Source organism: Haematobia irritans, chromosome 1 (genome assembly GCF_050003625.1).
Source record: "Haematobia irritans isolate KBUSLIRL chromosome 1, ASM5000362v1, whole genome shotgun sequence".
Classification (NCBI taxonomy): Eukaryota; Metazoa; Arthropoda; class Insecta; order Diptera; family Muscidae; genus Haematobia; species Haematobia irritans.
This window is the reverse complement of record NC_134397.1, coordinates 59,546,572-59,571,468: the sequence shown is the minus strand read 5'-3', so window position 1 is coordinate 59,571,468 and position 24,897 is coordinate 59,546,572. Positions and strand designations below refer to the sequence as shown.

General features: G+C 33.7%; 2 protein-coding genes across 2 annotated transcripts in view; one reads left to right on the top strand and one right to left on the bottom strand.

The window, feature by feature from the left end:
• cv-d (vitellogenin-like lipoprotein) overlaps nt 1-24,897 on the bottom strand; it is an 88,310-nt gene that overhangs the window by 14,526 nt on the left and 48,887 nt on the right. The gene's annotated exons all lie outside the window — the stretch shown is intronic.
• On the top strand, nt 8,165-18,421 carry LOC142221040 (arginine kinase Lit v 2.0101). Its single transcript, XM_075290530.1, has 4 exons — nt 8,165-8,678; nt 8,835-9,085; nt 12,801-13,537; nt 17,959-18,421. The coding sequence occupies exons 1-4, from the start codon at nt 8,670-8,672 to the stop codon at nt 18,321-18,323; spliced, it is 1,362 nt and encodes a 453-aa protein (XP_075146645.1). The 5' UTR covers nt 8,165-8,669; the 3' UTR covers nt 18,324-18,421.

The window sequence follows — 24,897 nt, the reverse complement described above, 5'->3', positions numbered from 1 at the left end:
TAACAACTACTTGTGCCAAGTTTCAAGTCGATAGCTTGTTTCGTTCGGAAGTTAGCGTGATTTCAACAGACGGACGGACATGCTCAGATCCACTCAGAATTTCACCACGACCCAGAATATGTATACTTTATGGGGTCTTAGAGCAATATTTCGATGTGTTACAAACGGAATGACAAAATTAATATACCCCCATCCTATGGTGGAGGGTATAAAAAAACTAAAATTTTCAGATTGACTTGCAATTTACAAGGGGACGTGGACTGTTATGATGGCAAATCTTCGATGGGAGAATTGCAAGTGTTGTAACGACACCAAGCTAATATGTCCCCATTTAAACTTAAACCGCACACTAGATATGCTAGTGTTCTCAAGACGTCAGATTTCACTTCTGATATCTCCTATAACGGGTCGCTTCCTGATGGGCAATTTTGCAAAAACTATTGGCGCGAAATATAATGACTACTTTATGAGCTGTCATGATGCGGAGGAGAAGGAATCAATTAAACACCTCTTGTGTGAGTGTCCTGCATTTTGTGTAAGGCGTAAGCAAATTTTAAGGGCATATAGCTTTAGATTACTGGCGGACCTGGAAAACGTTAACTTAAGCAGTCTGCTAATGTTTTTGGAACAATTTGGTTGGTTCAACAGAAGGGAATAATCGAGAAAGTTCAGCGGTTAAAACTAGAAGTGCCCATATGTAATAGGTACTTTTAGTTAATGTGGTATCACAATGGACTGAATAACAGGTTGGCTGATAAGTCCCCGGTCTAACAAAGAAAAACACATTTTTTTTTCAAAATTTGTTTTTTATTATTCAACATTGTTCCCTTCAAGAGCGATACAACGATTATAACGACCTTACAATTTTTTTATACCATTTTGGTAGTACTCCTTCGGTTTTGCCTCAAAATAGGCCTCAGTTTCGGCGATCACCTCTTCATTGCAGCCAAATTTTTTCCCTGCGAGCATCCTTTTGCGGTCTGAGAACAAGAAAAAGTCGCTGGAGGCCAGGGAGGAGAATACGGTGGTTGGGGAAGCAATTCGAAGACCAATTCATGAATTTTTGCCATCGTTCTCAATGACTTGTGGCACGGTGCGTTGTTTGGGTGGAACAACACTATTTTCTTCTTCATATGGGGTCGTTTTGCCGCGATTTCGACCTTCAAATGCTCCAATAACGCCATCTAATAGTCACTTTTGATGGTTTTTCCCTTCTCAAGACAATCGATAAAAATTATTCCATGCGCATCCCAAAAAACGGAGGCCATTACTTTGCCAGCGGACTTTTGAGTCTTTCCACGCTTCGGAGACGGTTCAGCCGACTGTCGATTGGACACAGGAGTGTAGTGATGGAACCATGTTTCATCCATTGTCACAAATCGACGAAAAAACTCGGGCGTATTACGAGTTAACAGCTGCAAACACCGCTCAGAATCATCAACACGTTGTTGTTTTTGGTCAAATGTGAGCTCGTGCGGCACCCTTTTTGCATAGAGCTTCCGCATATCCAAATATTGATGAATGATATGACCCACACGTTCCTTTGATATCTTTAAGGCCTCTGCTATCTCGATCAACTTCATTTTACGGACATTCAAAATCATTTAGTGGATTTTTTTCGATGTTTTCGTCGGTAACCACCTCTTTCGGGCGTCCACTGCGTTCACCGTCCTCCGTGCTCATTTCACCACGCTTGAATTTTGCATACCAATCAATTATTGTTGATTTCCCTGGGGCAGAGTCCGGAAAATCATTATCAAGCCAAGTTTTTGCTTCCACCATATTTTTTCCCTTCAGAAAACAGCATTTTATCAAAACACGAAATTCCTTTTTTTTCATTTTTTTCACAATAACAAAAGTTGCTTCACAAAAGACGCTCTATCTCACAAACTAATTGACTTACAGACGTCAAATTTTGACACGAATCATTTGAAGGTCGGTACTATATAAAAATAATATGCATTTAATACTAGCGAGGCCATCTAAGTGTAAGACCGGGGACTTATCAGGCAACCTGTTATTCTGACCCAAAACATAAACTTTAAGTCGATTGGACTAAAAGTGCGACCTGGACATTGATTACAAAAATGTGTTCACAGACAGATGGAGGATGTCGTCTCAGCGGCAATCGAAAACCGGTAGCCGCTGAGACGACAAAGAGAGTTGCCGGTAGTTTCAAGCGAAACCCTAACCTCTCTCTCCGAGATGCCGCAAATAAGCTGGGTGTATCGTCTACAACCGTGCATCGAGCCAAAAAACGAGCCGGACTATCGACTTACAAGAAGGTAGTGACTCCAAATCGCGATGATAAACAAAATACGACGGCCAAAGCGCAATCCCGGAGGCTGTACACGACGATGCTGACGAAGTTTGACTGCGTGGTAATGAACGACGAAACCTACGTCGAAGCCGACTACAAGCAGCTTCCGGGACAGGAGTTTTATACGGCAAAAGGAAGGGGAAAGGTAGCAGATATTTTCAAGCAGATAAAACTGTCAAAGTTCGCAAAGAAATATCTGGTTTGGCAAGCCATCTGTACTTGTAGCTTAAAAAGCAGCATTTTCATAGCTTCCGGGACTGTCAACCAAGAAATTTACGTGAAAGAGTGTTTGAATAAACGTCTGCTGCCTTTCCTGAAGAAACACGGTTGTTCCGTACTGTTTTGGCGGGATTTGGCATCTTGCCATTACGGTAGAAAGGCCATGGAGTGGTACGCCGCCAACAACGTGCAGGTGGTTCCCAAGGACAAGAACCCTCCCAACACGCCAAAGCTCCGCCCAATTGAGAAATACTGGGCTATTGTCAAGCGGAACCTAAAGAAGACCAAAACAAGTATATAAAGCAGTAAATTCGGCCGGGCCGAATTTTAAATACCCACCACCAAGAATCAAGTATAATAGTTTACTATAAAAACTCTTCGTCGTAGTGGGTTACTTGATAATATATAGAATTGTAGGGGGTTTGATGACAAATCTTCTCCCAAACGAGCCAGCTCCCGAAGACAAACTTTAAAGATTCTACCTATGAAGACCAGATAAGATTCTGGATTTATGAGAACCAAATTTGTTTGAGTTTTAGAGAAAATATAAACATATCGTGTATGTGTTGATATTACGCCTTGATTTAAAATCTTAAATCTGTACATTTTTCCGCATTTATTTAAATACGCTGAGAAAAATCTGGAACTTTTACTTTCAGTTTGAAGCAATTTTCATGTTCAGTGCGCCTGCTATACCCTGTAAGAAGTGTTTTCTTTTTTGAGAAACGTAATTTTAGACAAGCAAAGTTTTTTTTGACACAAATTTTAGAGACAATCTTTGAATAAACAAAAACACTTTATAAGAAAAAGAAATTTCGTTTGTCTAAAATTTTATTATAGATTACAAATTTCCAGCAAATCGGATAAAAACTACGGATTCTAGAAGCCCAAGAAATAAAGCCGGGAGATCGGTGGCTATACCAAAACATGGACCGATATGGACCATTTTCGACACACCTTTTTATAGTCCCACAATACCTCTAGATTTCCAATTTCAGGCAAATCGGATGGTAAATATAATTTCTAGACGCCCAAGAAGCAAAATCGGGAGATCGGTCTATATTGGGGGCTATATCAAAACCTGGACCGGTGCGGACCATTTTCGACACACCTCTTTTTGGTCCCAAAATATCTTTAGATTTTCAATTTCATACAAATCGGATAGAAAATACGGTTTCTAGACGCGTAAGAAGCAAAATCGGGAGATCGGTCTATATGGGGGCTATACCAAAACATGGACCGATATGGACCATTTTCGACACACCTCCTTATGGTCCTAAAATACCTCTAGATTTTCAATTTCAGACAAATCGGATAGAAAATACTGTTTCTAGACGCCTAAGAAGCAAAATCGGGAGATCGGTCTATATGGGGGCTATACCAAAACATGGACCGATATGGACCATTTTCGACACACCTTTTTATAGTCCCACAATACCTCTAGATTTCCAATTTCAGGCAAATCGGATGGTAAATATAATTTCTAGACGCCCAAGAAGCAAAATCGGGAGATCGGTCTATATGGGGGCTATATCAAAACATGGACCGATACGAACGATTTTCGACACACCTTCTTATGGTCCTAAAATACCTCTAGATTTTCAATTTCAGACAAATCGGATAGAAAATACTGTTTCTAGACGCCTAAGAAGCAAAATCGGGAGATCGGTCTATATGGGGGCTATACTAAAACATGGACCGATACGAACCTTTTTCGACACACCTCTTTATGGTCCCAAAATACCACTAGATTTCTAATGTCAGGCAAATCTGATAAAAACTACGGTTTTTATAGGCCCAAGACCCCAAATCGGGAGGTCGGTTTATATGGGGACTATATCAAAACTTGGACCGATATAGCCCATCTTCAAACTTGACATGCCTGCAAACAAAAAACTAATCTGTGCCAAATTTCGGGACGATAGCGCCATTATTGAAGGCTGTAGCGTGATTACAACAGACAGACAGACAGACAGACGGACAGACGGACATCGTTATATCGTCTTAGAATTTCTCCCTGATCAAGAATATATATACTTTATATAGTCGGAAATCGATATTTCGATGTGTTACAAACGGAATGACAAACTTATTATACCCCCGTCACCATGGTGGTTGGTATAAAAACTGCTAAGGACGAGCAGCAGTTCAAGGCAAACTGGCTTTCTGCGGCGAAGAAGGTGGACAAGGTGGCTGTACAAAATCTGATGGCAGGTGTCAAGCGTGAGGCCCGGCAATTCGGATTTGGAAAAGCGAAAGCCTAACTGGATATTTTTCCTGAATTTTATACTAATTGAACTTGAAAAAGAAATTTAATTTGATTTTTTAAATAAACGATTTCACCGATTTGCACGCGTTTTCCCTTGACCAAATTTTGACCGTATCACCCTTTATGGTAACAAATTATTTAAATTTTGTCGAAAAAATGCTAAATCCAATCTGGAAGAATTGTGAATTTTTGAAAATATTTGAGGTCAAACGTTTCAGACAAGCGTTAAGGTAAAATTACATACCATGCGTTCAATGCGTTAAATGCGTCCGATGATTGAAGAGTTGACATTTCTCTTTGAAATCAAAAGCTCGAATAGTCTGCCGCAAACAGAAAAAATCAACCCTTCCATCATCGCACGGATTGACGCTTGGTGTGTAATTCAACCTTTAGAATCCATTTAAAATTATAAAAAATTATAAAAATTATTTATTTGACAATTTTTAATTTACATTCAAAACATTGAATTCGGATCACACCTAAAAAAGTGATGCAAATTCAGTGCAATGGCTGTTGAAATGGAGGACTTCCGTCCTATGACAAGCCCATGTTAAATTCATCGCTTCTGCGTCAATTTTGCAAAAGAACAATTTCATTACATTTTTTGGCGACGCTTTTTTTGCTGGGCTGTTCTACAGTGTGGCGCAGGTTACAAAAAGAATGCGCCTTAACCCTCTAATGCCCAATCCCGCCTTTAGTCGGGCTTCATTTAATAAGGACGCTTTTAGTAAAACACACCTTAAGACAACAAAAAATGGGCAAAATAAAAAGAAAACTTAGTTGAAACTGTTCATGAGGCTTTGCAGCATATACTGGATTTTACCATATAAATTTTTCTTGTTTATTTTTATACCCTCCATCATAGGATGGGGGTATATTAACTTTGTCATTCCGTTTGTAACACATCGAAATATTGCTCTAAGACCCCATAAAGTATATATATTCTGGGTCGTGGTGAAATTCTGAGTCGATCTAAGCATGTCCGTCCGTCCGTCTGTTGAAATCACGCTAACTTCCGAACGAAACAAGCTATCGACTTGAAACTTGGCACAAGTAGTTGTTATCGATGTAGGTCGGATGGTATTGAAAATGGGCCATATCGGTCCACTTTTACGTATAGCCCCCATATAAAGGGACCCTCAGATTTGGCTTGTGGTGCCTCTAACAGAAGCATATTTCATCCGATCCGGCTGAAATTTGGTATATGGTATTGGTATATGGTCTCTAACAACCATGCAAAAATTGGTTCACATCGGTTCATAATTATATATAGCCCCCATATAAACCGATCCCCAGATTTGGCTTGCGGAGCCTAAAAGAGAAGCAAATTTCATCCGATCCGGCTGAAATTTGGTACATGGTGTTGGTATATGGTCCCTAACAACCATGCAAAAATTGGTTCACATCGGTCCATAATTATATATAGCCCCCATATAAACCGATCCCCAGATTTGGCTTGCGGAGCCTCAAAGAGAAGAAAATTTCATCCGATCCGGCTGAAATTTGGTACATGATGTTGGTATATGGTCTCTAACAACCGTGCAAAAATTGGTCCACATCGGTCCATAATTATATATGGCGCCCATATAAACCGATCCCCAGATTTGGGTTGCCGAGCCTCAAAGAGAAGCAAATTTCATCCGATCCGCCTGAAATTTGGTACATGGTATTAGTATATGGTCTCTAACAACCATGCAAAAATTGGTCCACATCGGTTCATAATTATATATAGCCCCCATATAAACCGGTCCCCAGATTTGGCTTGCGAAGTCTCCAAGAGAAGCAAATTTCATCCAATCCGGTTGTAATTTAGAACATGGTGTTAGTATATGATCTTTAACAACCGTGCGAGAATTGGTTCATATCGGTCCATAATTATATATAGCCCCCATATTAAACATTCTCCAGATTTGACCTCCGGAGCCTCTTGGAGGAGCAAAATTCATCCGATCCGGTTCAAATTAGGCATGGTCGCTAACAACCATACCAAAATTGGTCCAATCACACAAAAATTGGTCCATATCGGTTCATAATCATGGTTGCCACCAGAGCCAAAAATAATCTACCAAACTTTTATTTCTATAGAAAATTTTGTCAAAATTTTATTTCTAGAGAAAATTTTGTTAAAATTTTATTCGGTTCATAATAAAATTTTCATCATTGTCAAAATTTTATTTCTATAGAAAATTTGGTCAAAATTTTGATTCTATAGAAAATTTTGTTCAAATTTTATTCGGTTCATAATCATGGTTGTCACTCGAGCCAAAAGTAATCTACCAAGATTTTATTTCTATAGAAAATTTTGTCAAAAGTTTATTTCTATAGAATATTTTGTTAAAATTTTATTTCTGTAGAAATTTTTGTCAAAATTTTCTTTCTATAGAAAATTTTGTCAACATTTTTATTTCTATAGAACATTTTGTGAAAATTTTACTTCTATAGAAAATTTTGTTAAAATTTTATTTCTGTAGAACATTTTGTCAAAATGTTATGTCTACTTTGTCAAACTGAATTATATACGTATTGGATCGATCTTTTTTGATTTAATATATACCACGTATGGACTTACATACAATTTAGAAGATGGTGTTAGGAGGTTTTAAGATACCTTGCCATCGGCAAGCGTTACCGCAACTTAAGTAATTCGATTGTGGATGGCAGTGTTTAGATGATGTTCCTACGCAATCCATGATGGAGGGTACATAAGCTTCGGCCTGGCCGAACTTACGGCCGTATATACTTGTTTTTTTTTGCTTTTGTGTCGTTAACATTGAAAATTTAATCAGCTCGCAAAAAAAATTAGGGCATTAGAGGGTTAAATGTTCCTTAGTGTCATTATTTGCTTCTTTCTTTAAATAAATATTTTATATTTAAATTTAAATCCCATGGCTTAAAAAATACATATTATTCATATAAATTTAAAATATATTTTAACTGCATATATTATAAAGGATTCTTTGGTAAGCAGTTTACCCAGCCTAATGCCCATATTCGGTGCATTAAACCTTTGGTATGTGTATGTAATAGAAAATCCTTATTATTATATACTTTTTTGTACACAGTGCACATAAGACTTTACTCTCTTCTCCACCATTTGTCGACATACTTAGAACCAAAAAAAAAACACTGAAACCCTAATGAAAGTCATCGAAATAATTGCAACTACAGCTAGAAACTTACAACAATAGATATCCAAACAACGAGTTTGTCAGACACATGGACAGCTAGATAGACAGACAGACAGACAATCATGGAGGTTGTTGTGCTTGCCATACAACCAACCATATGCCTGATTCTTGCCACAGCTACCATCAAATATTAACATTAACAACTTGGTGAACGACAAAATAGTAGTTTGACGGAACTTGCCACAGATCCCAGTCACGAGAAGCGGCATTTACATTTATTAACATTTTGTTGTTTTGTTGATATTTTCCAAATTATTAATGGAAGAAAGGACTAAAAGTTTTACCAGACATACACAAATCTGACATACATACATTCATAGCTTTCAAGTGTTAACAATAAATGAATCGATATCCTGCCATGTGTAACTAAACAACCAACCAACTAAGTTCTTCGCTCTCTTCACCACTTCAGTGTTTGATCAATAATTAATAAATATATTTTTTTTTTAATAAATTAAAAAAAAACATAACAAAATTCTTGCCAACAAAGTTACCATAGCTGAAAATTTCAAAATTTAAATCCTTCAAATTGGAGAAAAAAATTGAAAATACACATTCAAATTAATTTTTGAAATCAAAACGAAAAATTTGAGGCTTGTAGAAATAACAAAAAAAAATTTCAACAACTGATATTAACTTTATATTTCGCACTTGATAAATCGTGAATTACATTATGACTTCGGTAAGTCTAAAGTAAATAAAAAAAATTTAAAAAATATATCAATTTTGAAAATTCCAAGGCAAAGAATAGACAAATTTCAAAACCCTTTACTCAATGCATATATGTAAAATTAATTTATTCCCTTCTCATCTATTACCAATTTTAATTTCTCTTTAGATCGAATCGAAACGTGTACAATATCGTAAATATCTCGAACGTGCTGGGGTCATCGATGCCATAAGTAAAGCCCTGATAAAACTCTACGAAGAGCAAAATAAACCTGATGATGCCATACGTTTTGTTAGAAAATTCATGTGTGAATCATGTCCAGATGATACTCAATATGATGCAATGAAAGCCGATTTGGAAGAGGCCAAAAAGACCATAGCAAACTTGGAACAGGATTTAGAAAGGCTTCGTTCAAAAATGTGAGTATTTTTCGCCAAGACCACTAATTTAGTGTGCCTTCACTGAAAAAAAATTTTTCCAATTAAAGTCTTGAGTTTTCAAAAATATTCAATTAAAAATTCAATTGATTCAACAAAATTTTTAATTGAAACAAAAGTCAATCACAAAAATTAATTGTATCAATTAATTTTTTTAATTGATACTATCATTTCTGTGATTGCAGACATTTCAATTAAAAAATTAATTCGATCAATTAATTTCGTGATTGAATCAGAAAAAAAATTTTTGTGTTCCATATTGAAATTAGAGGTGTGCACGTGCGACGAAATTGTCGAAAAGTCGACTGTTGCAAACCCCAACTTTTTGCAAATTTAGAAAAACTCGAAAAGACGACTTTTCTAAAACTCGAATAGTCAGAAGTAAATTTTCTCCTTATTTAAAAAAAATCGAAAAATGGACATTCAAAAATTTGGAAAAATTCAAAGGGTCGACATTTGCAAAACCTATATAGTCGAAAGTCGACTCTTTTAAAAAAAATGAAGTCGACTTTAAGTTTACAGAAAATACTTTTCCAAATTTGCAAAAACACGAATAGTTAAGTCAAATTTTTCAACTTTTGAAGAAGTCAATTAATTTCGTGATTGAATCAGAAAAAAAATTTTGTGTGTTTCGTATTGAAATTAGAGGTGTGCGCGTGAGATGACATTGTCGAAAAGTAGACTGTTGCAAACCCAAAATTTTCCAAATTTTGAAAAACTCTTAAAGACCACTTTTGTAAAACTCAAATAGTCAGAAGCAAATTTTCTCCTTATTTAAACAAATCGAAAAATCGACATTCAAAAATTTGGGAAAATTCAAAGGGTCGACATTTGCAAAACCTATATAGTCGAAAGTCGACTCTCTTAAAAAAATTAAGTCGACTTTGAGTTTAAAAAAATACTTTTCCAAATTTGCAAAAACACGAATAGTTAAAAGTCAAATTTTTCAACTTTTGAAGAAGTCAATTAATTTCGTAATTGAATCAGAAAAAAACAAGTATATATGGCCGTAAGATCGGCCAGGCCGAATCTTATGTACCCTCCACCATGGATAGCGTAGAAACTTCTACGAAAGACTGTCATCCACAATCGAATTACTTGGGTTGTGGTATCTTAAATCGTTTTCTAAATTGTGAGTTAATCCATACGTGGTATATATTAGACAAAAAAGGTATGTGTAGGTAAGTCTACAAATAATTACGAATCGATATGGACTATTGCACGGTACGTAGGGAGCCAGAATTGAAATATGGGGGGTCGCTTATATGGGGGCTATATACAATTATGAACTTGATATGGACCAATTTTTGTGTGATTGGGGATCGATTTATCTGAGGGCTATATATAACTATAGACCGATATGGACCTAGTTAGGCATGCTTGTTAACGGCCATATACTAGTACAATGTACCAAATTTCAACCAGATCGGATGAAATTTGCTCCTCCAACAGGCTCCAAAACCAAATCTCGGGATCGGTTTATATGGAGGCTATATATGATTATGGACTGATATGGACCACTTTTGGCATGGTTGTTAAATATCATATACTACCACCACGTAACAAATTTCAACCAGATCGGATGAATTTTGCTTCTCCAAAAGGCACCGGAGGTCAAATCTGGGGATCGGTTTATAAGGGGGTTATATATAATTATGGACTGATATGAACCAATTCCTGCATGGTTGTTGGATACCATATACTAACATCATGTACCAAATTTCAACCGAATCGGATGATTTCGACCAATGTTTGCATGGGTGTTTGAGGCCATATATTAACACCACGTACCAAATATCAACTGAATCAGATGAATTTTGGTATTCCAAGAGGCTACGAAGGTCAAATCTGGTGATCGGTTTATTTGGGGGCTATATATAATTATGGACCGATGTGGACCAATTTTTGCATGGTTGTTAGAGACCATATACTAACACCATGTACCAAATTTCAGCTGGATCGGATGAAATTTGCTTCTCTTAGAGGCTCCGCAAGCCAAATCGAGGGATCGGTTTATATGGGGGCTATATATAATTATGGACCGATATGGACCAATTTTTGCATGGTTTTTAGAGACCATATAATAACACCATGTAGCAAATTTCAGCCGGATCGGATGAAAATTTTTTCTCTTAGAGGCTCTGCAAGCCAAATCGGGGGATCGGTTTATATGGGGGCTATATATAATTATGGACCGATGTGGACCAATTTTTGCATGGTTGTTAGAGACCATATATCAACACCACGTACCCAATTTCAGTCGGATCGGATGAAATTTGCTTCTCTTAGAGTCCTCGCAAGCCAAATTTGGGGGTCCGTTTATATGGGGGCTATACGTAAAAGTGGACCGATATGGCCCATTTGCAATACCATCCGACCTACATCAATAACAACTACTTGTGCCAAGTTTCAAGTCGATAGCTTGTTTCGTTCGGAAGTTAGCGTGATTTCAACAGACCGACGGACGGACATGCTCAGATCGACTCAGAATTTCGCCACGACCCAGAATATATATACTTTATGGGGTCTTAGAGCAATAATTCGATGTGTTACAAACGGAATGACAAAGTTAATATACCCCCCATCCTATGGTGGAGGGTATAAAAAGTAAAAAATGACTTTTGGAAAAAAATCGACTTTTGTAAAAATCCGAATAGTCGAAAGTCGGCTTTTTCAAATTTTGAAAAAGTCCGAAAGTCGACTCTTTCAAATTTTGAAAAAGTCGAAAAGACAATCATCGGCCATTGGCAGTAATAGCATATTTTCAAAATATTAAAAATTCGAATAATCGACTTTACCAAATTTAGAGAAAGTCAAAAAAATTAAATTTGCAAAACTCGAAAGTCGACTTTTTGAGATTTTGAAAAGTCGATTATTAGAATTTTTAAAATTTTGAAAAAAAAACAATGGACCAATGGTCGATTGTTGCCTTTCCGACTTCTTCAACATTTTAATGAGTCGACTTTTCAACAATTGAAAAAGTCAACGTTTTTCGTATAGTCCAATAGTCGAATAACCGATTTTTCCAAATTTAGAATTTTACAGAAACTCGAATCAAAGACGACTTTTCAAGTTTTCAAAAAGTCAAAAAAATCGACCTTTCCAAATTTGGAAAAAGTCTAAAAGTCGACGTTTGTAAAATGCGAATAGTCCAAAGTCTACTCTTTCAATTTTTAAAGAAGTCTAAATTTCCACCATCGGCAATCACAGCTGCTCATTTTTAAAAATTCGAATAATCCACCTTTCTAAATTTGGAAAAAGTCACAAAAATTACATTTGAAAAACACGAAAATCGACATTTTCAAATTTTTAATAAGTAGATTTTTTCCAAATTTAGAAAAAGGCAAAAATGATGACAATTGCGCAGCTCGATGGTCGACTTTTCAAATTCTGAAATACACGATTTTTTCCACATTTAGGAAAAGCAAAAAAATTACATTTGCAAAACTCCAATGTCGGCTTTTCACATTTTTAAAAATTCGAATTTATTTTTCCGAATTCAGAAAAAGCCAAAAAGGTGGCACTTGCAAAATTGGAAAGTCTACTTTTCAAATTATAAAAAAGTTTTTGAAATAGTAAAAAAAAAAAACTTTGGAAAACCCGAATAGTCGAAAATTTACTCTTTAAAATTTCAAAAATGTCAAACATTCGAACTCATGATTTCTATCATCATTTTATCATTTTTTTCTATTTTCAGTAAAAGGACACCCGAAGAAATAGCCGAATTTTTAGATGAAGGCTTCAAACGCCTCATCGAAGATGAAGAGAAAGCAGCCTCCCTTTTACGGAAATATTTAACCCGAGAGATCCTAGATGATTACAAAGGAATATTTACCTCACAACCCGTAGAGGCTTCTCTACTTGATTGTGTTCAGTCTGGCTACAGTCATCATGATTCCTCATGTGGTCTCTATGCAGCTGATCCAGAATGTTATGATGTTTATAACAAACTCTTTGATCCCATTATACGTGACTATCATGGTCAATTGGAAAATGATAAAGAGCAAATACATCCCGATGCCGATTTCGGTAATATGGATGAAATAGAAAATCTCGATCCCGAAAGGAAATACATTTTATCGACACGTATACGAATTGCTCGTAATATTGATGGTTATCCATATTTTGCCAAATTAAGCGAACAACAATTCAAAGAAATCGAAGGAAAAGTTAAAGATGCTACAGAAGCCTTTGATGAAGAATTCACCGGTGCTTATTATAGTTTGGATGATATCAATCAGGAAACCCAGACGGAAATGGTGGCTCGTCATATTCTATTTAAACGAGGTGATGAATATCTTCAATCGGCTGGTTGTTATCGTTTTTGGCCTATTGGTCGTGGTATTTATCATAATGCGGCAGAGACATTTTTGATATGGGTCAATGAGGAGGATCATTTACGAATAATCTCAATGGCAAAATGTGGAGATTTGGGTAAGTGGATTTGCTTGTTAGGGTGTAAACGAGAATCTAGTCTCATTTCGACTGACATATATCAGCTTATTGTGGGCTCTAACTCGTCCTTTCTAGTTCATCTGATGCTATGGACTCCATGAACAGGATTAACAAAATTTTCCGTTTCCTTGTCTGTAGTCTGTCCTCTAGGCTTCAGAGAATTAAAAATTAAATTTTGACAAAATTTTCTATAGAAACACAATCTTGCGAACATTTTCTATAGAAACAAAATTTTGACAAAATTTTCTATAGAAATACAATTTTGACAAAATTTTCTATAGAAATAAAATTTTGACAAAATTTTCTATAGAAATAAAATTTTGACAAAATTTTCTATAGAAATAAAATGTTGACAAAATTTTCTATAGAAATAAAATTTTGACAAAATGTTCTAAAGAAATAAAATTTTGACAAAATGTTCTATAGAAATTCAATTTTGACAAAATGTTCTAAAGAAATCAAAATTTGACAAAATTTTCTAAAAAAACAAAAAAAAAATGACAATTTTTTATAGAAATAAAATTTTGACAAAATTTTCTATAGAAATAAAATTTTGACAAAATTTTCTATAGAAATAAAATTTTGACAAAATTTTCTAAATCAAATTTTGACAAAATTTTCTATAGAAATAAAATTTTGACAAAATGTTCTATAGAAAAAAAATTGTGACAAAATGTTCTATAGAAATTAAATTTTGACAAAATGTTCTAAAGAAATCAAATTTTGACAAAATTTTCTAACAAAATAAAATTTTGACAAAATTTTCTACAGAAATAAACTTTTGCCAAAATTTTCTATAGAAATAAAATTTTGACAAAGAAAAAAAACTTTCTATAAAAATAAAATTTTGACAAAATGTTCTATAGAAATTAAATTTTGACAAAATTTTCTAAATCAAATTTTGACAAAATTTTCTAAATCAAATTTTGACAAAATTTTCTAAATCAAATTTTGACAAAATTTTCTATAGAAATACAATTTTGACAAAATTTTCTATAGAAATACAATTTTGACAAAATTTTCTAAAGAAATCAAATTTTGAAAAAATTTTCTATAGAAATAAAATTTTAACACAATTTTCTATAGAAATAAGATTGTAACAAAATTTTCTATAGAAATAAAATTTTGACAAAATTTTCTATACAAATAAAATTTTGACAAAATTTTCTATAGAAATAAAATGTTGACAAAATTTTCTATAGAAATAAAATGTTGACACAAAATTTTCTATAGAAATAAAATTTTGACAAAATTTTCTATAGAAATAAAATTTTGATATAATTTCTATAGAAATAACATTTTGACAAAATTTTCTATAGAAATAAAATTTTGACAAAATTTTCTATGGAAATAAAATTTTGACAAAATTTTCTATAGAAATAAAATTTTGACAAAATTTTCTAAATCAAATTTTGACAAAATTTTCTATAGAAATAAAATTTTGACAAAATGTTCTATAGAAATAAAATTTTGACAAAATTTTCTATAGAAATAAAATTTTGATATAATTTCTATAGAAATAACATTTTGACAAAATTTTCTATAGAAATAAAATTTTGACAAAATTTTCTATGGAAATAAAATTTTGACAAAATTTTCTATAGAAATAAAATTTTGACAAAATTTTCTAAATCAAATTTTGACAAAATTTTCTATAGAAATAAAATTTTGACAAAATGTTCTATAGAAATAAAATTTTGACAAAATGTTCTATAGAAATTAAATTTTGACAAAATGTTCTAAAGAAATCAAATTTTGACAAAATTTTCTAAAAAAATCAAATTTTGACAAAATTTTCTATAGAAATAAACTTTTGACAAAATTTTCTATAGAAATAAAATTTTGACAAAATTTTCTATAGAAATAAAATTTTGACAAAATTTTCTAAATCAAATTTTGACAAAATTTTCTATAGAAATAAAATTTTGACAAAATGTTCTATAGAAATAAAATTTTGACAAAATGTTCTATAGAAATTAAATTTTGACAAAATGTTCTAAAGAAATCAAATTTTGACAAAATTTTCTAACAAAATAAAATTTTGACAACATTTTCTATAGAAATAAACTTTTGACAAAATTTTCTATAGAAATAAAATTTTGACAAAATTTTCTACAGAAATAAAATTTTGATATAATTTCTATAGAAATAACATTTTGACAAAATTTTCTATAGAAATAAAATTTTGACAAAATTTTCTATGGAAATAAAATTTTGACAAAATTTTCTATAGAAATAAAATTTTGACAAAATTTTCTATAGAAATAAAATTTTGACAAAATTTTCTATAGAAATAAAATTTTGACAAAATTTTCTATAGAAATAAAATTTTGACAAAATTTTCTAAAAAAATAAAATTTTGACAAAATTTTCTATAGAAGTAAAATGTTGACAAAATTTTCTAAAAAAATAAAATTTTGACAAAATTTTCTATAGAAGTAAAATGTTGACAACAATTTTTATAGAAATAAAATTTTGACAAAATTTTCTTTAGAAATAAAATTTTGATAAAATTTTCTTTAGAAATAAAATTTTGATAAAATGATCTGTAGAAATAAAATTTTGACAAAATGATCTGTAGAAATAAAATTTTCACAAAATGTTCTATAGAAATTCAATTTTGACAAAATGTTCTAAAGAAATCAAATTTTGACAAAATTTTCTAAAAAAATCAAATTTTGACAAAATTTTTTATAGAAATAAAATTTTGACAAAATTTTCTAAAGAAATCAAATTTTGACAAAATTTTCTATAGAAATAAAATTTTGACAAAATTTTCTATAGAAATAAAATATTGACAAAATTTTCTAAATCAAATTTTGACAAAATTTTCTAAATAAAATTTTGACAAAATGTTCTATAGAAATTAAATTTTGACAAAATTTTCTAAATCAAATTTTGACAAAATTTTCTAAATCAAATTTTGACAAAATTTTCTATAGAAATAAAATTTTGACAAAATTTTCTAAAGAAATCAAATTTTGACAAAATTTTCTATAGAAATAAAATTTTGACAAAATGTTCTATAGAAATAAAATATTGACAAAATTTTCTATAGAAATAAAATTTTGACAAAATTTTCTATAAAAATAAAATTTTGACAAAATTTTCTATAGAAATAAAATTTTGACAAAATTTCTATACAAATAAAATGTTGACAAAATTTTCTATAGAAATAAAATGTTGACAAAATTTTCTATAGAAATAAAATGTTGAGAAATTTTTTTATATAAAATAAAATCTTGACAAAATTTTCTATGGAAATAAAATTTTGACAAAAGTTTCTATAGAAATAAAATGTTGACAAAATTTTCTATAGAAATAAAATGTTGAGAAATTTTTTTTTATATAAAATAAAATCTTGACAAAATTTTCTATGGAAATAAAATTTTGACAAAATTTTCTATAGACATAAAATTTTGATAAAATTGTTTATATAAAATAAAATTTTAACAAAATTTTGTATAGAAATAAAATTTTGACAAAATTTTCTATAGAAATAACATTTTAACAAAATTTTGTATAGAAATAAAATTTTGACAAAATTTTCTATAGAAATAAAATTTTGACAAAATTTTCTATAGAAATAAAATTTTGACAAAATTTACTATAGAAATAAAATTTTAACAAAATTTTCTATAAAAAAAATTTTAACAAAATTTTCTATAAAAAATAAAATTTTAACAAAATTCTCTATAAAAATAAAATTTTGGCATAAATTTCTATAGAAATAAAATTTTGACATAAATTTCTATAGAAATAAAATTTTGACAAAATTTTCTATAGAAATAAAATTTTGACAGAATTTTCTATAAAAATAAAATGTTGACATAAATTTCTATAGAAATAAAATTTTGACAAAATTTTCTATAGAAATAAAATTTCGACAAAAATTTCTATTGAAATAAAATTTTGACAGAATTTTCTATAAAAATAAATTTTTAACAAAATTTTCTATAAAAATAAAATTTTGACCAAAATTTTTATAGAAATAAAATTTGGAAAATATTTTCTGTAGAAATAAATTTGTGGGAACTCGAAAATCCTTCGAGGCTTTGTAGCAGTAACATTTCAAGTGTCTTGGGTAATAGAGTGAAAAAAGATTAGCCCATACGGTTTATCCTTCCTCGGCCTAAATAGCGGATTGAGGAGTTTGGTCGGGAAATTTTCAAATTTGATGGGTTCTAATAAAGTCGATATGATTTTAGAAGTAATCATATCGACTTTATTAGAACCCAAAACATGTTCCTGATGTGGCTTAATATTAGAGGGCTTACTGGTCCGAGTCAATGGAACATAGTAAGCTTCAATCAACACTGATTCCACTGATTTATCAAAATTCTGTTAAATGACTGTTATATGAAATTTCCACAATGTATTGATCACTATTTCACTTCTAGGTGACGTCTACAATCGTTTGGTAAAAGGTTTACAAGAATTGGAGAAAAATCTTTCATTTGGTCGCCATCCACGCTATGGAGCCCTTACCGCTTGTCCCACAAATTTAGGTACCACATTACGTGCTTCTGTTCATATACGCTTACCGTTGTTATCGAAAGATCAAGAACGCTTGCAAACAATGGCCAAAGATTTAAATTTACAAATACGTGGAACTGGCGGTGAACATACAGCAATAAAGGATGGTATTATGGATATATCAAATCGACGACGTTTAGGCTACACCGAATTCGAATTGGTTAAATCCTTGCAAGAGGGTATAATAACACTCGTGAAGGCTGAACAAGAATTAGAGGCCAAAGAATAGAAAATTTAAATGTATTGTTGAAAATATTTTCATATTTTATAATTACTCTTGTGTAAATTGATCTCTTGAATAAATGTTTTGATTGTATATGTATACAATTGTTATATGATTTAAGGATTCTGTGAATAATCGTTCAAAAACTGCAGTCTAAATCCAGAGAGAAGGTCTGTTGTATTCACACCCAAATTTTGACAAGTAGAGTTCGAGTTTTGACAAGTAGAGATGAGTCTTTATCCCGAAGTGTTAAGATTAGAAAACATTTGTTAGAATCTTTCTTTACAACTATCCTTTGAGCTTGTTCACCTGGTTGGACAGAGAAAGGTTCTGAAGTGTTCTAGCGGTTTGGAGCTAGTTCGCATGGTACGAACCGCTGTGGGATCATCCCTACTTCTGGGGATTCTTCTGCAATCTTATTCGTTTAGATCGGACTGTAGGAGAACATCGTCTAAGGGCACACATCTTTCTACAATTCTCTTAAGAGCTTATTCGCATGGGTCGGATGTAAACAGAGCTTTTTATTTAAAGATAAAAAAGTACCACATGCCAAATCAACATCAATATCTCTAAAGTATGTATCTCAACTTAGCATATATACCAGGTAAGTGGAGAGAAACAAAAATCGTTTTCATACCTAAAGCGGGAAAAGCATCTCATCCGGGTGCGAAGGATTTCCTACCCATATTGTCATTCCTTTTTAAGACTCTAGAGAAGCTTATAGATAGATAGAACTAGCATCGATTCAAGATTGCTCTCGAAACGACAATATGCATATGCTCGAAGGACAGGTCTACTGAGACCGCATTGCATGAACTTTATTGAAAGCTCACTATCTGTCAATCAATACACAATTGTGGCTTTTCAAGGGGCATTCAATGAACGTCCATCCGAACTCGATATTAAATGGATTGACAACTCTGAATGTTGATCAAGGAATACTTCTAATGAAGAGACGTAATTCAGTCACACTAGCAAACATACAAAGGTCTGTGAACTGAGGCATTCCCCAAGGAGATGTTGTATCACCTCATCTTTGGAATGTTTCTATAAACAACCTTCTGGTTTCCATAGAAAAAGAAAGGATAAAAGTGGTGATATATGTACCCAGCAAAAACTAGGTAACCACATCTCATTACAATTGACATTACCAGGAGTAAAGCTGTCATTACACTTTGCATTACATTGCGGCGAGTTATAATGACTAACTTGTAATGACAAAAATAAATACTTCTCGGTAATTTTCGAATTTTTATTCTCAAATTTTATGCAGTTGTAGTTAACGATTTAATAAAATAGAATAAATGATGGTACCATTAGGTATAATTATTTACATAATCGAGCACTTACATAAAAAATCAAAAAGAGTATGTAATGTAACGCTAATTCTGAAAATTTTTCCGTTAAGAAATTATTATCACAAATATTTCATAATAATTGTGTTTAATGACATTAACATATTATGTTTTAAATAAATGCTTTCTTATACCTCATTCACATTACACTTCCAAAATGCGCTTAAACTAAATTTCAAATGTCATTTGCCTTATAAAAAAAGAGACTTAAAATCCACTTTTAGTAGATTTTGAACCTTATGTGAATTGGCTATTGGATATATTATAATGAAATTCACGAATCCAACTCCTTAAACAACCTACATTTAGTTCTATTTTAAGTGTGAAATTAAATTGCATCTTATTTAGATTATTTATTCGATTTTTTGTTTATTTATACAATATTCGTTTCTATTCAAGTAGTTCTCCTATTACAGCATCACTCGCCATATTTTGATCCATTGTAATCGGCGATAGAAATCAATATTTTCGAGATTTGGTTGCCTGAGACAATAAGTAGCTATTTTGCAAGCTTTGGTGTATCTACGAATATGTCATTACATATTAGGTGATTATATGCTTTAAATGCACTACTTATTTTATGGCCGAAAGTATGCCAGGGGAGAAGTACTTTCCTTCTAGGACATGCGTTTGTAAATGTAATCCGAAGCGATGCCAATTAATAAGTGGTTATTAATTTTTAAATTAGCTTACCTACAAGATTACCGGGTAATGAGAGTTTTTGCTGGGTAGATGATGTGACTATTAAGAGTTATACAGAGGCTCCAATTAGAGATTTATACAGAGAGCCCTCCGAATGGCTGAGAAAGGGGGTGAGAATGCTCTAGGATTAAATCCTACAAAGACAGAACTAATCATGTACTGCAAAGATAGGGCGAGAAAAGCCACGGTGGCCTTGTACTCATACAAAAATTGGGCACTAAAACCGAAAATTGTGCATTGGCTGTACACTGCAGTGGTTAGACCTATAATGCTATATAGTGTTGCGCTCTGGTGGTTTAGTAATACAGGAACAGATTCCCTTAATGTCACGCTGCATCTATAGCTTTTAGACATAATAGCCATGAGCCTTCGCTGTGGTCGGAGAAAGCGCTCAAATACAGTTTGGCCCTCAAAATAATACCAGATGTGGATAGCTCTTTGCGAAACCGCTTTTCGACAAAAAGTTTGAAACTCTAAATTCCAACAGTGAGGCGCGAAGCACACAGACCGCTGGATGAGCAAGTGGGTTTCGGAGTATATTCTAAAGACCCCGAACCTAAAATAGCGAAACGATTACCTAATCACTGTAGTGTTTTTATACCCTCCACCATAGGATGGGGGGTATATTAACTTTGTCATTCCGTTTGTAACACATCGAAATATTGCTCTAAGACCCCATAAAGTATATATTCTGGGTCGTGGTGAAATTCTGAGTCGATCTGAGCATGTCCGTCCGTCCGTCCGTCTGTTGAAATCACGCTAACTTCCGAACGAAACAAGCTATCGACTTGAAACTTGGCACAAGTAGTTGTTATTGATGTAGGTCGGATGGTATTGCAAATGGGCCATATCGGTCCACTTTTACGTATAGCCCCCATATAAACGGGCCCCCAAATTTGGCTTGCGAGGCCTCTAAGAGAAGTAAATTTCATCCGATCCGGCTGAAATTTGGTACATGGTGTTAGTATATGGTCTCTAACAACCATGCAAAAATTGGTCCACATCGGTCCATAATTATATATAACGCCCATATAAACCGATCCCCCGATTTGGCTTGCGGAGCCTCTAAAAGAAGCAAATTTCATCCGATCCGGTTGAAATTTGGTACATGGTGTTAGTATATGGTCTCTAACAACCATGCAAAAATTGGTCCACATCGGTCCATAATTATATACAGCCCCCATATAAACCGATCCCCCGATTTGGCTTGCAGAGCCTCTAAGAGAAACAATTTTAATCCGATCCGGCTGAAATTTGGTACATGGTGTAAGTATATGGTCTCTAACAACCATGCAAAAATTGGTCCATATCGGTCCATAATTATATATAGCCCCCATATAAACCGATCCCCCGATTTGGCTTGCGGAGCCTCTAAGAGAAGCAAATTTCATCCGATCCGGCTGTAATTTGGTACATGGTGTTAGTATATGGCCTCAAACACCCATGCAAAAATTGGTCGATATCGGTACATAATTATATATAGGCCCCATATAAACGGATCCCCAGATTTGACCTCGGTGCCTTTTGGAGAAGCAAAATTCATCCGATCTGGTTGAAATTTGGCACGTGGTGGTAGCATATGATATTTAACAACCATGTGAGTTGAAATTTGTGGATGACAGTCTTTCGTAGAAGTTTCTACGCAATCCATGGTGGAGGGTACATAAGATTCGGCCTGGTCGAACTTACGGCCGTATATACTTGTTAAAGCTGAAATGTTTACAATAAAAGAGGTGGTTGGCATTAATATATACTCAGACAGTCAACCTGCAATAAAATCCTTTGACTCTGTGTTCCTTAACTCGAATACGGCCATCGATTGCGGCAATCTTCTCAATGAGATAGCTGAGCAGTACAATATTCACTTAATATGGATGCCTGACCACAGGAACATACCAGCGAGGCAAATGAGTTAGCATGGTTTGGAACTAGCTTAGATATTCCAAGGAAACTAGAATTTGTTGGTATGCCTCTGGCGAATATCCGATGGGAGAAATACAAAGGTGGAAACGACACTAAGCAAATATGGCTCCATCTCAAGTTAAACCACACACTACCCTACGGGAAATGGATCAACCACAGAACCGGTACAGGACTAGCTCCTGGTGTGTATGGTCCAGTCCCAGTTCTGGTCAAAACATATGGAAGGGACCGGTAACTTTAACATGGGTTTGTCATTGACGGGGTAAATTTACATTTTAGGACGCGTCTTAAACTCATACCAAAGGACACGTCCTGGGAAAATTTAGCAGGAGCACCCCATAGACAGGTCCTCGGACAGACTCTTAGTAATCTGTTTCTATTTGCGCATCCCAATCGAACCCGAAATGAAAAAAAAAACTTTTGAAACAACAGGCTGGCTGATAAGTCCCCGGTCTGACACCTAGATGGCGTCGCTAGTATTAAATGTATATTATTTTTATATAGTACCAACCTTCAAATGATTCGTGTCAATTAGTTTGTGAGATAGAGCGTCTTTTGTGAAGCAACTTTTGTTATTTTGAAAAAAATTGAAAAAAAGGAATTTCGTGTTTTGATAAAATACTGTTTTCTGAAGGGAAAAAATACGGTGGAAGCAAAAACTTGGCTTAATAATGAGTTTCCGGACTCTGCCCCAGGGAAATCAACAATAATTGATTGGTATGCAAAATTCAAGTGTGGTGAAATGAGCACGGAGGACGGTGAACGCAGTGGACGCCCGAAAGAGGTAGTTACCGACGACAACATCAAAAAAATTCACAAAATGATTTTGAATGACCGTAAAATGAAGTTGATCGAGATAGCAGAGGCCTTAAAGATATCAAAGGAACGTGTTGGTCATATCATTCATCAATATTTGGATATGTGCAAAATGAGTGCCGCGCGAGCTCACATTTGACCACAAACAACAACGTGTTGATGATTCTGAGCGGTGTTTGCAACTGTTAACTCGTAATACACCCGAGTTTTGCCGTCGATATGTGACAATGGATGAAACATGGCTCCATCACTACACTCCTGAGTCCAATCGACAGTCGGCTGAGTGGACAGCGACCGGTGAACCGTCTCCGAAGCGTGGAAAGACTCAAAAGTCCGCTGGCAAAGTAATGGCCTCTGTTTTTTGGGACGCGCATGGAATAATTTTTATCGATTATCTTGAGAAGGGAAAAACCATCAACAGTGACTATTATATGGCGTTATTGGAGCGTTTGAAGGTCGATATCGCGGCAAAACGGCCCCATATGAAGAAGAAAAAAGTGTTGTTCCACCAAGACAACGCACCGTGCCACAAGTCATTGAGAACGATGGCAAAAATTCATGAATTGGGCTTCGAATTGCTTCCCCACCCACCGTATTCTCAAGATCTGGCCCCCAGCGACTTTTCCTTTTCTCAGACCTCAAAAGGATGCTCGCAGGGAAAAAATTTGGCTGCAATGAAGAGGTGATCGCCGAAACTGAGGCCTATTTTGAGGCAAAACTGAAGGAGTACTACCAAAATGGTATCAAAAAATTGGAAGGTCGCTATAATCGTTGTATCGCTCTTGAAGGGAACTATGTTGAATAAAAAAACGAATTTTGACAAAAACCAGTAAGGAAAGTCTAAAGTCGGGCGGGGCCGACTATATTATACCCTGCACCACTTTGTAGATCTAAATTTTCGATACCATATCACATCCGTCAAATGTGTTTGGGGCTATATATAAAGGTTTGTCCCAAATACATACATTTAAATATTACTCGATCTGGAAGAATTTGATAGACTTATACAAAATCTATAGACTCAAAATTTAAGTCGGCTAATGCACTAGGGTGGAACACAATGTTAGTAAAAAAAATATGGGAAACATTTAAATCTGAAGCAATTTTAAGGAAACTTTGCAAAAGTTTATTTATGATTTATCGCTCAATATATATGTATTAGAAGTTTAGGAAAATTAGAGTCATTTTTACAACTTTTCGACTAAGCAGTGGCGATTTAAGAAGGAAAATGTTGGTATTTTGACCATTTTTGTCGAAATCAGAAAAACATATATAGGAGCAATATCTAAATCTGAACCGATTTCAACCAAATTTGGCACGCATAGCAAAAATGCTAATTCTACTCTCTGTGCAAAATTTCAACTAAATCGGAGTTAAAAATTGGCCTCTGTGGTCATATGAGTGTAAATCGGGCGAAAGCTATATATGGGAGATATATCTAAATCTGAACCGATTTCAACCAAATTTGGCACGCATAGCTACAATGCTAATTCTACTCACTGTGCAAAATTTCAACTAAATCGGAGCAAAAAATTGGCCTCTGTGGTCATATGAGTGTAAATCGGGCGAAAGCTATATATGGGAGATATATCCAAATCTGAAACGATTTCAACCAAATTTGGCACGCATAGTTTCAATGCTAATTCTACTCCCTGTGCAAAATTTCAACTAAATCGGAGTTAAAAATTGGCCTCTGTGGTCATATGAGTGTAAATCGGGCGAAAGCTATATATGGGAGATATATCCAAATCTGAACCGATTTCAACCAAATTTGGCACGCATAG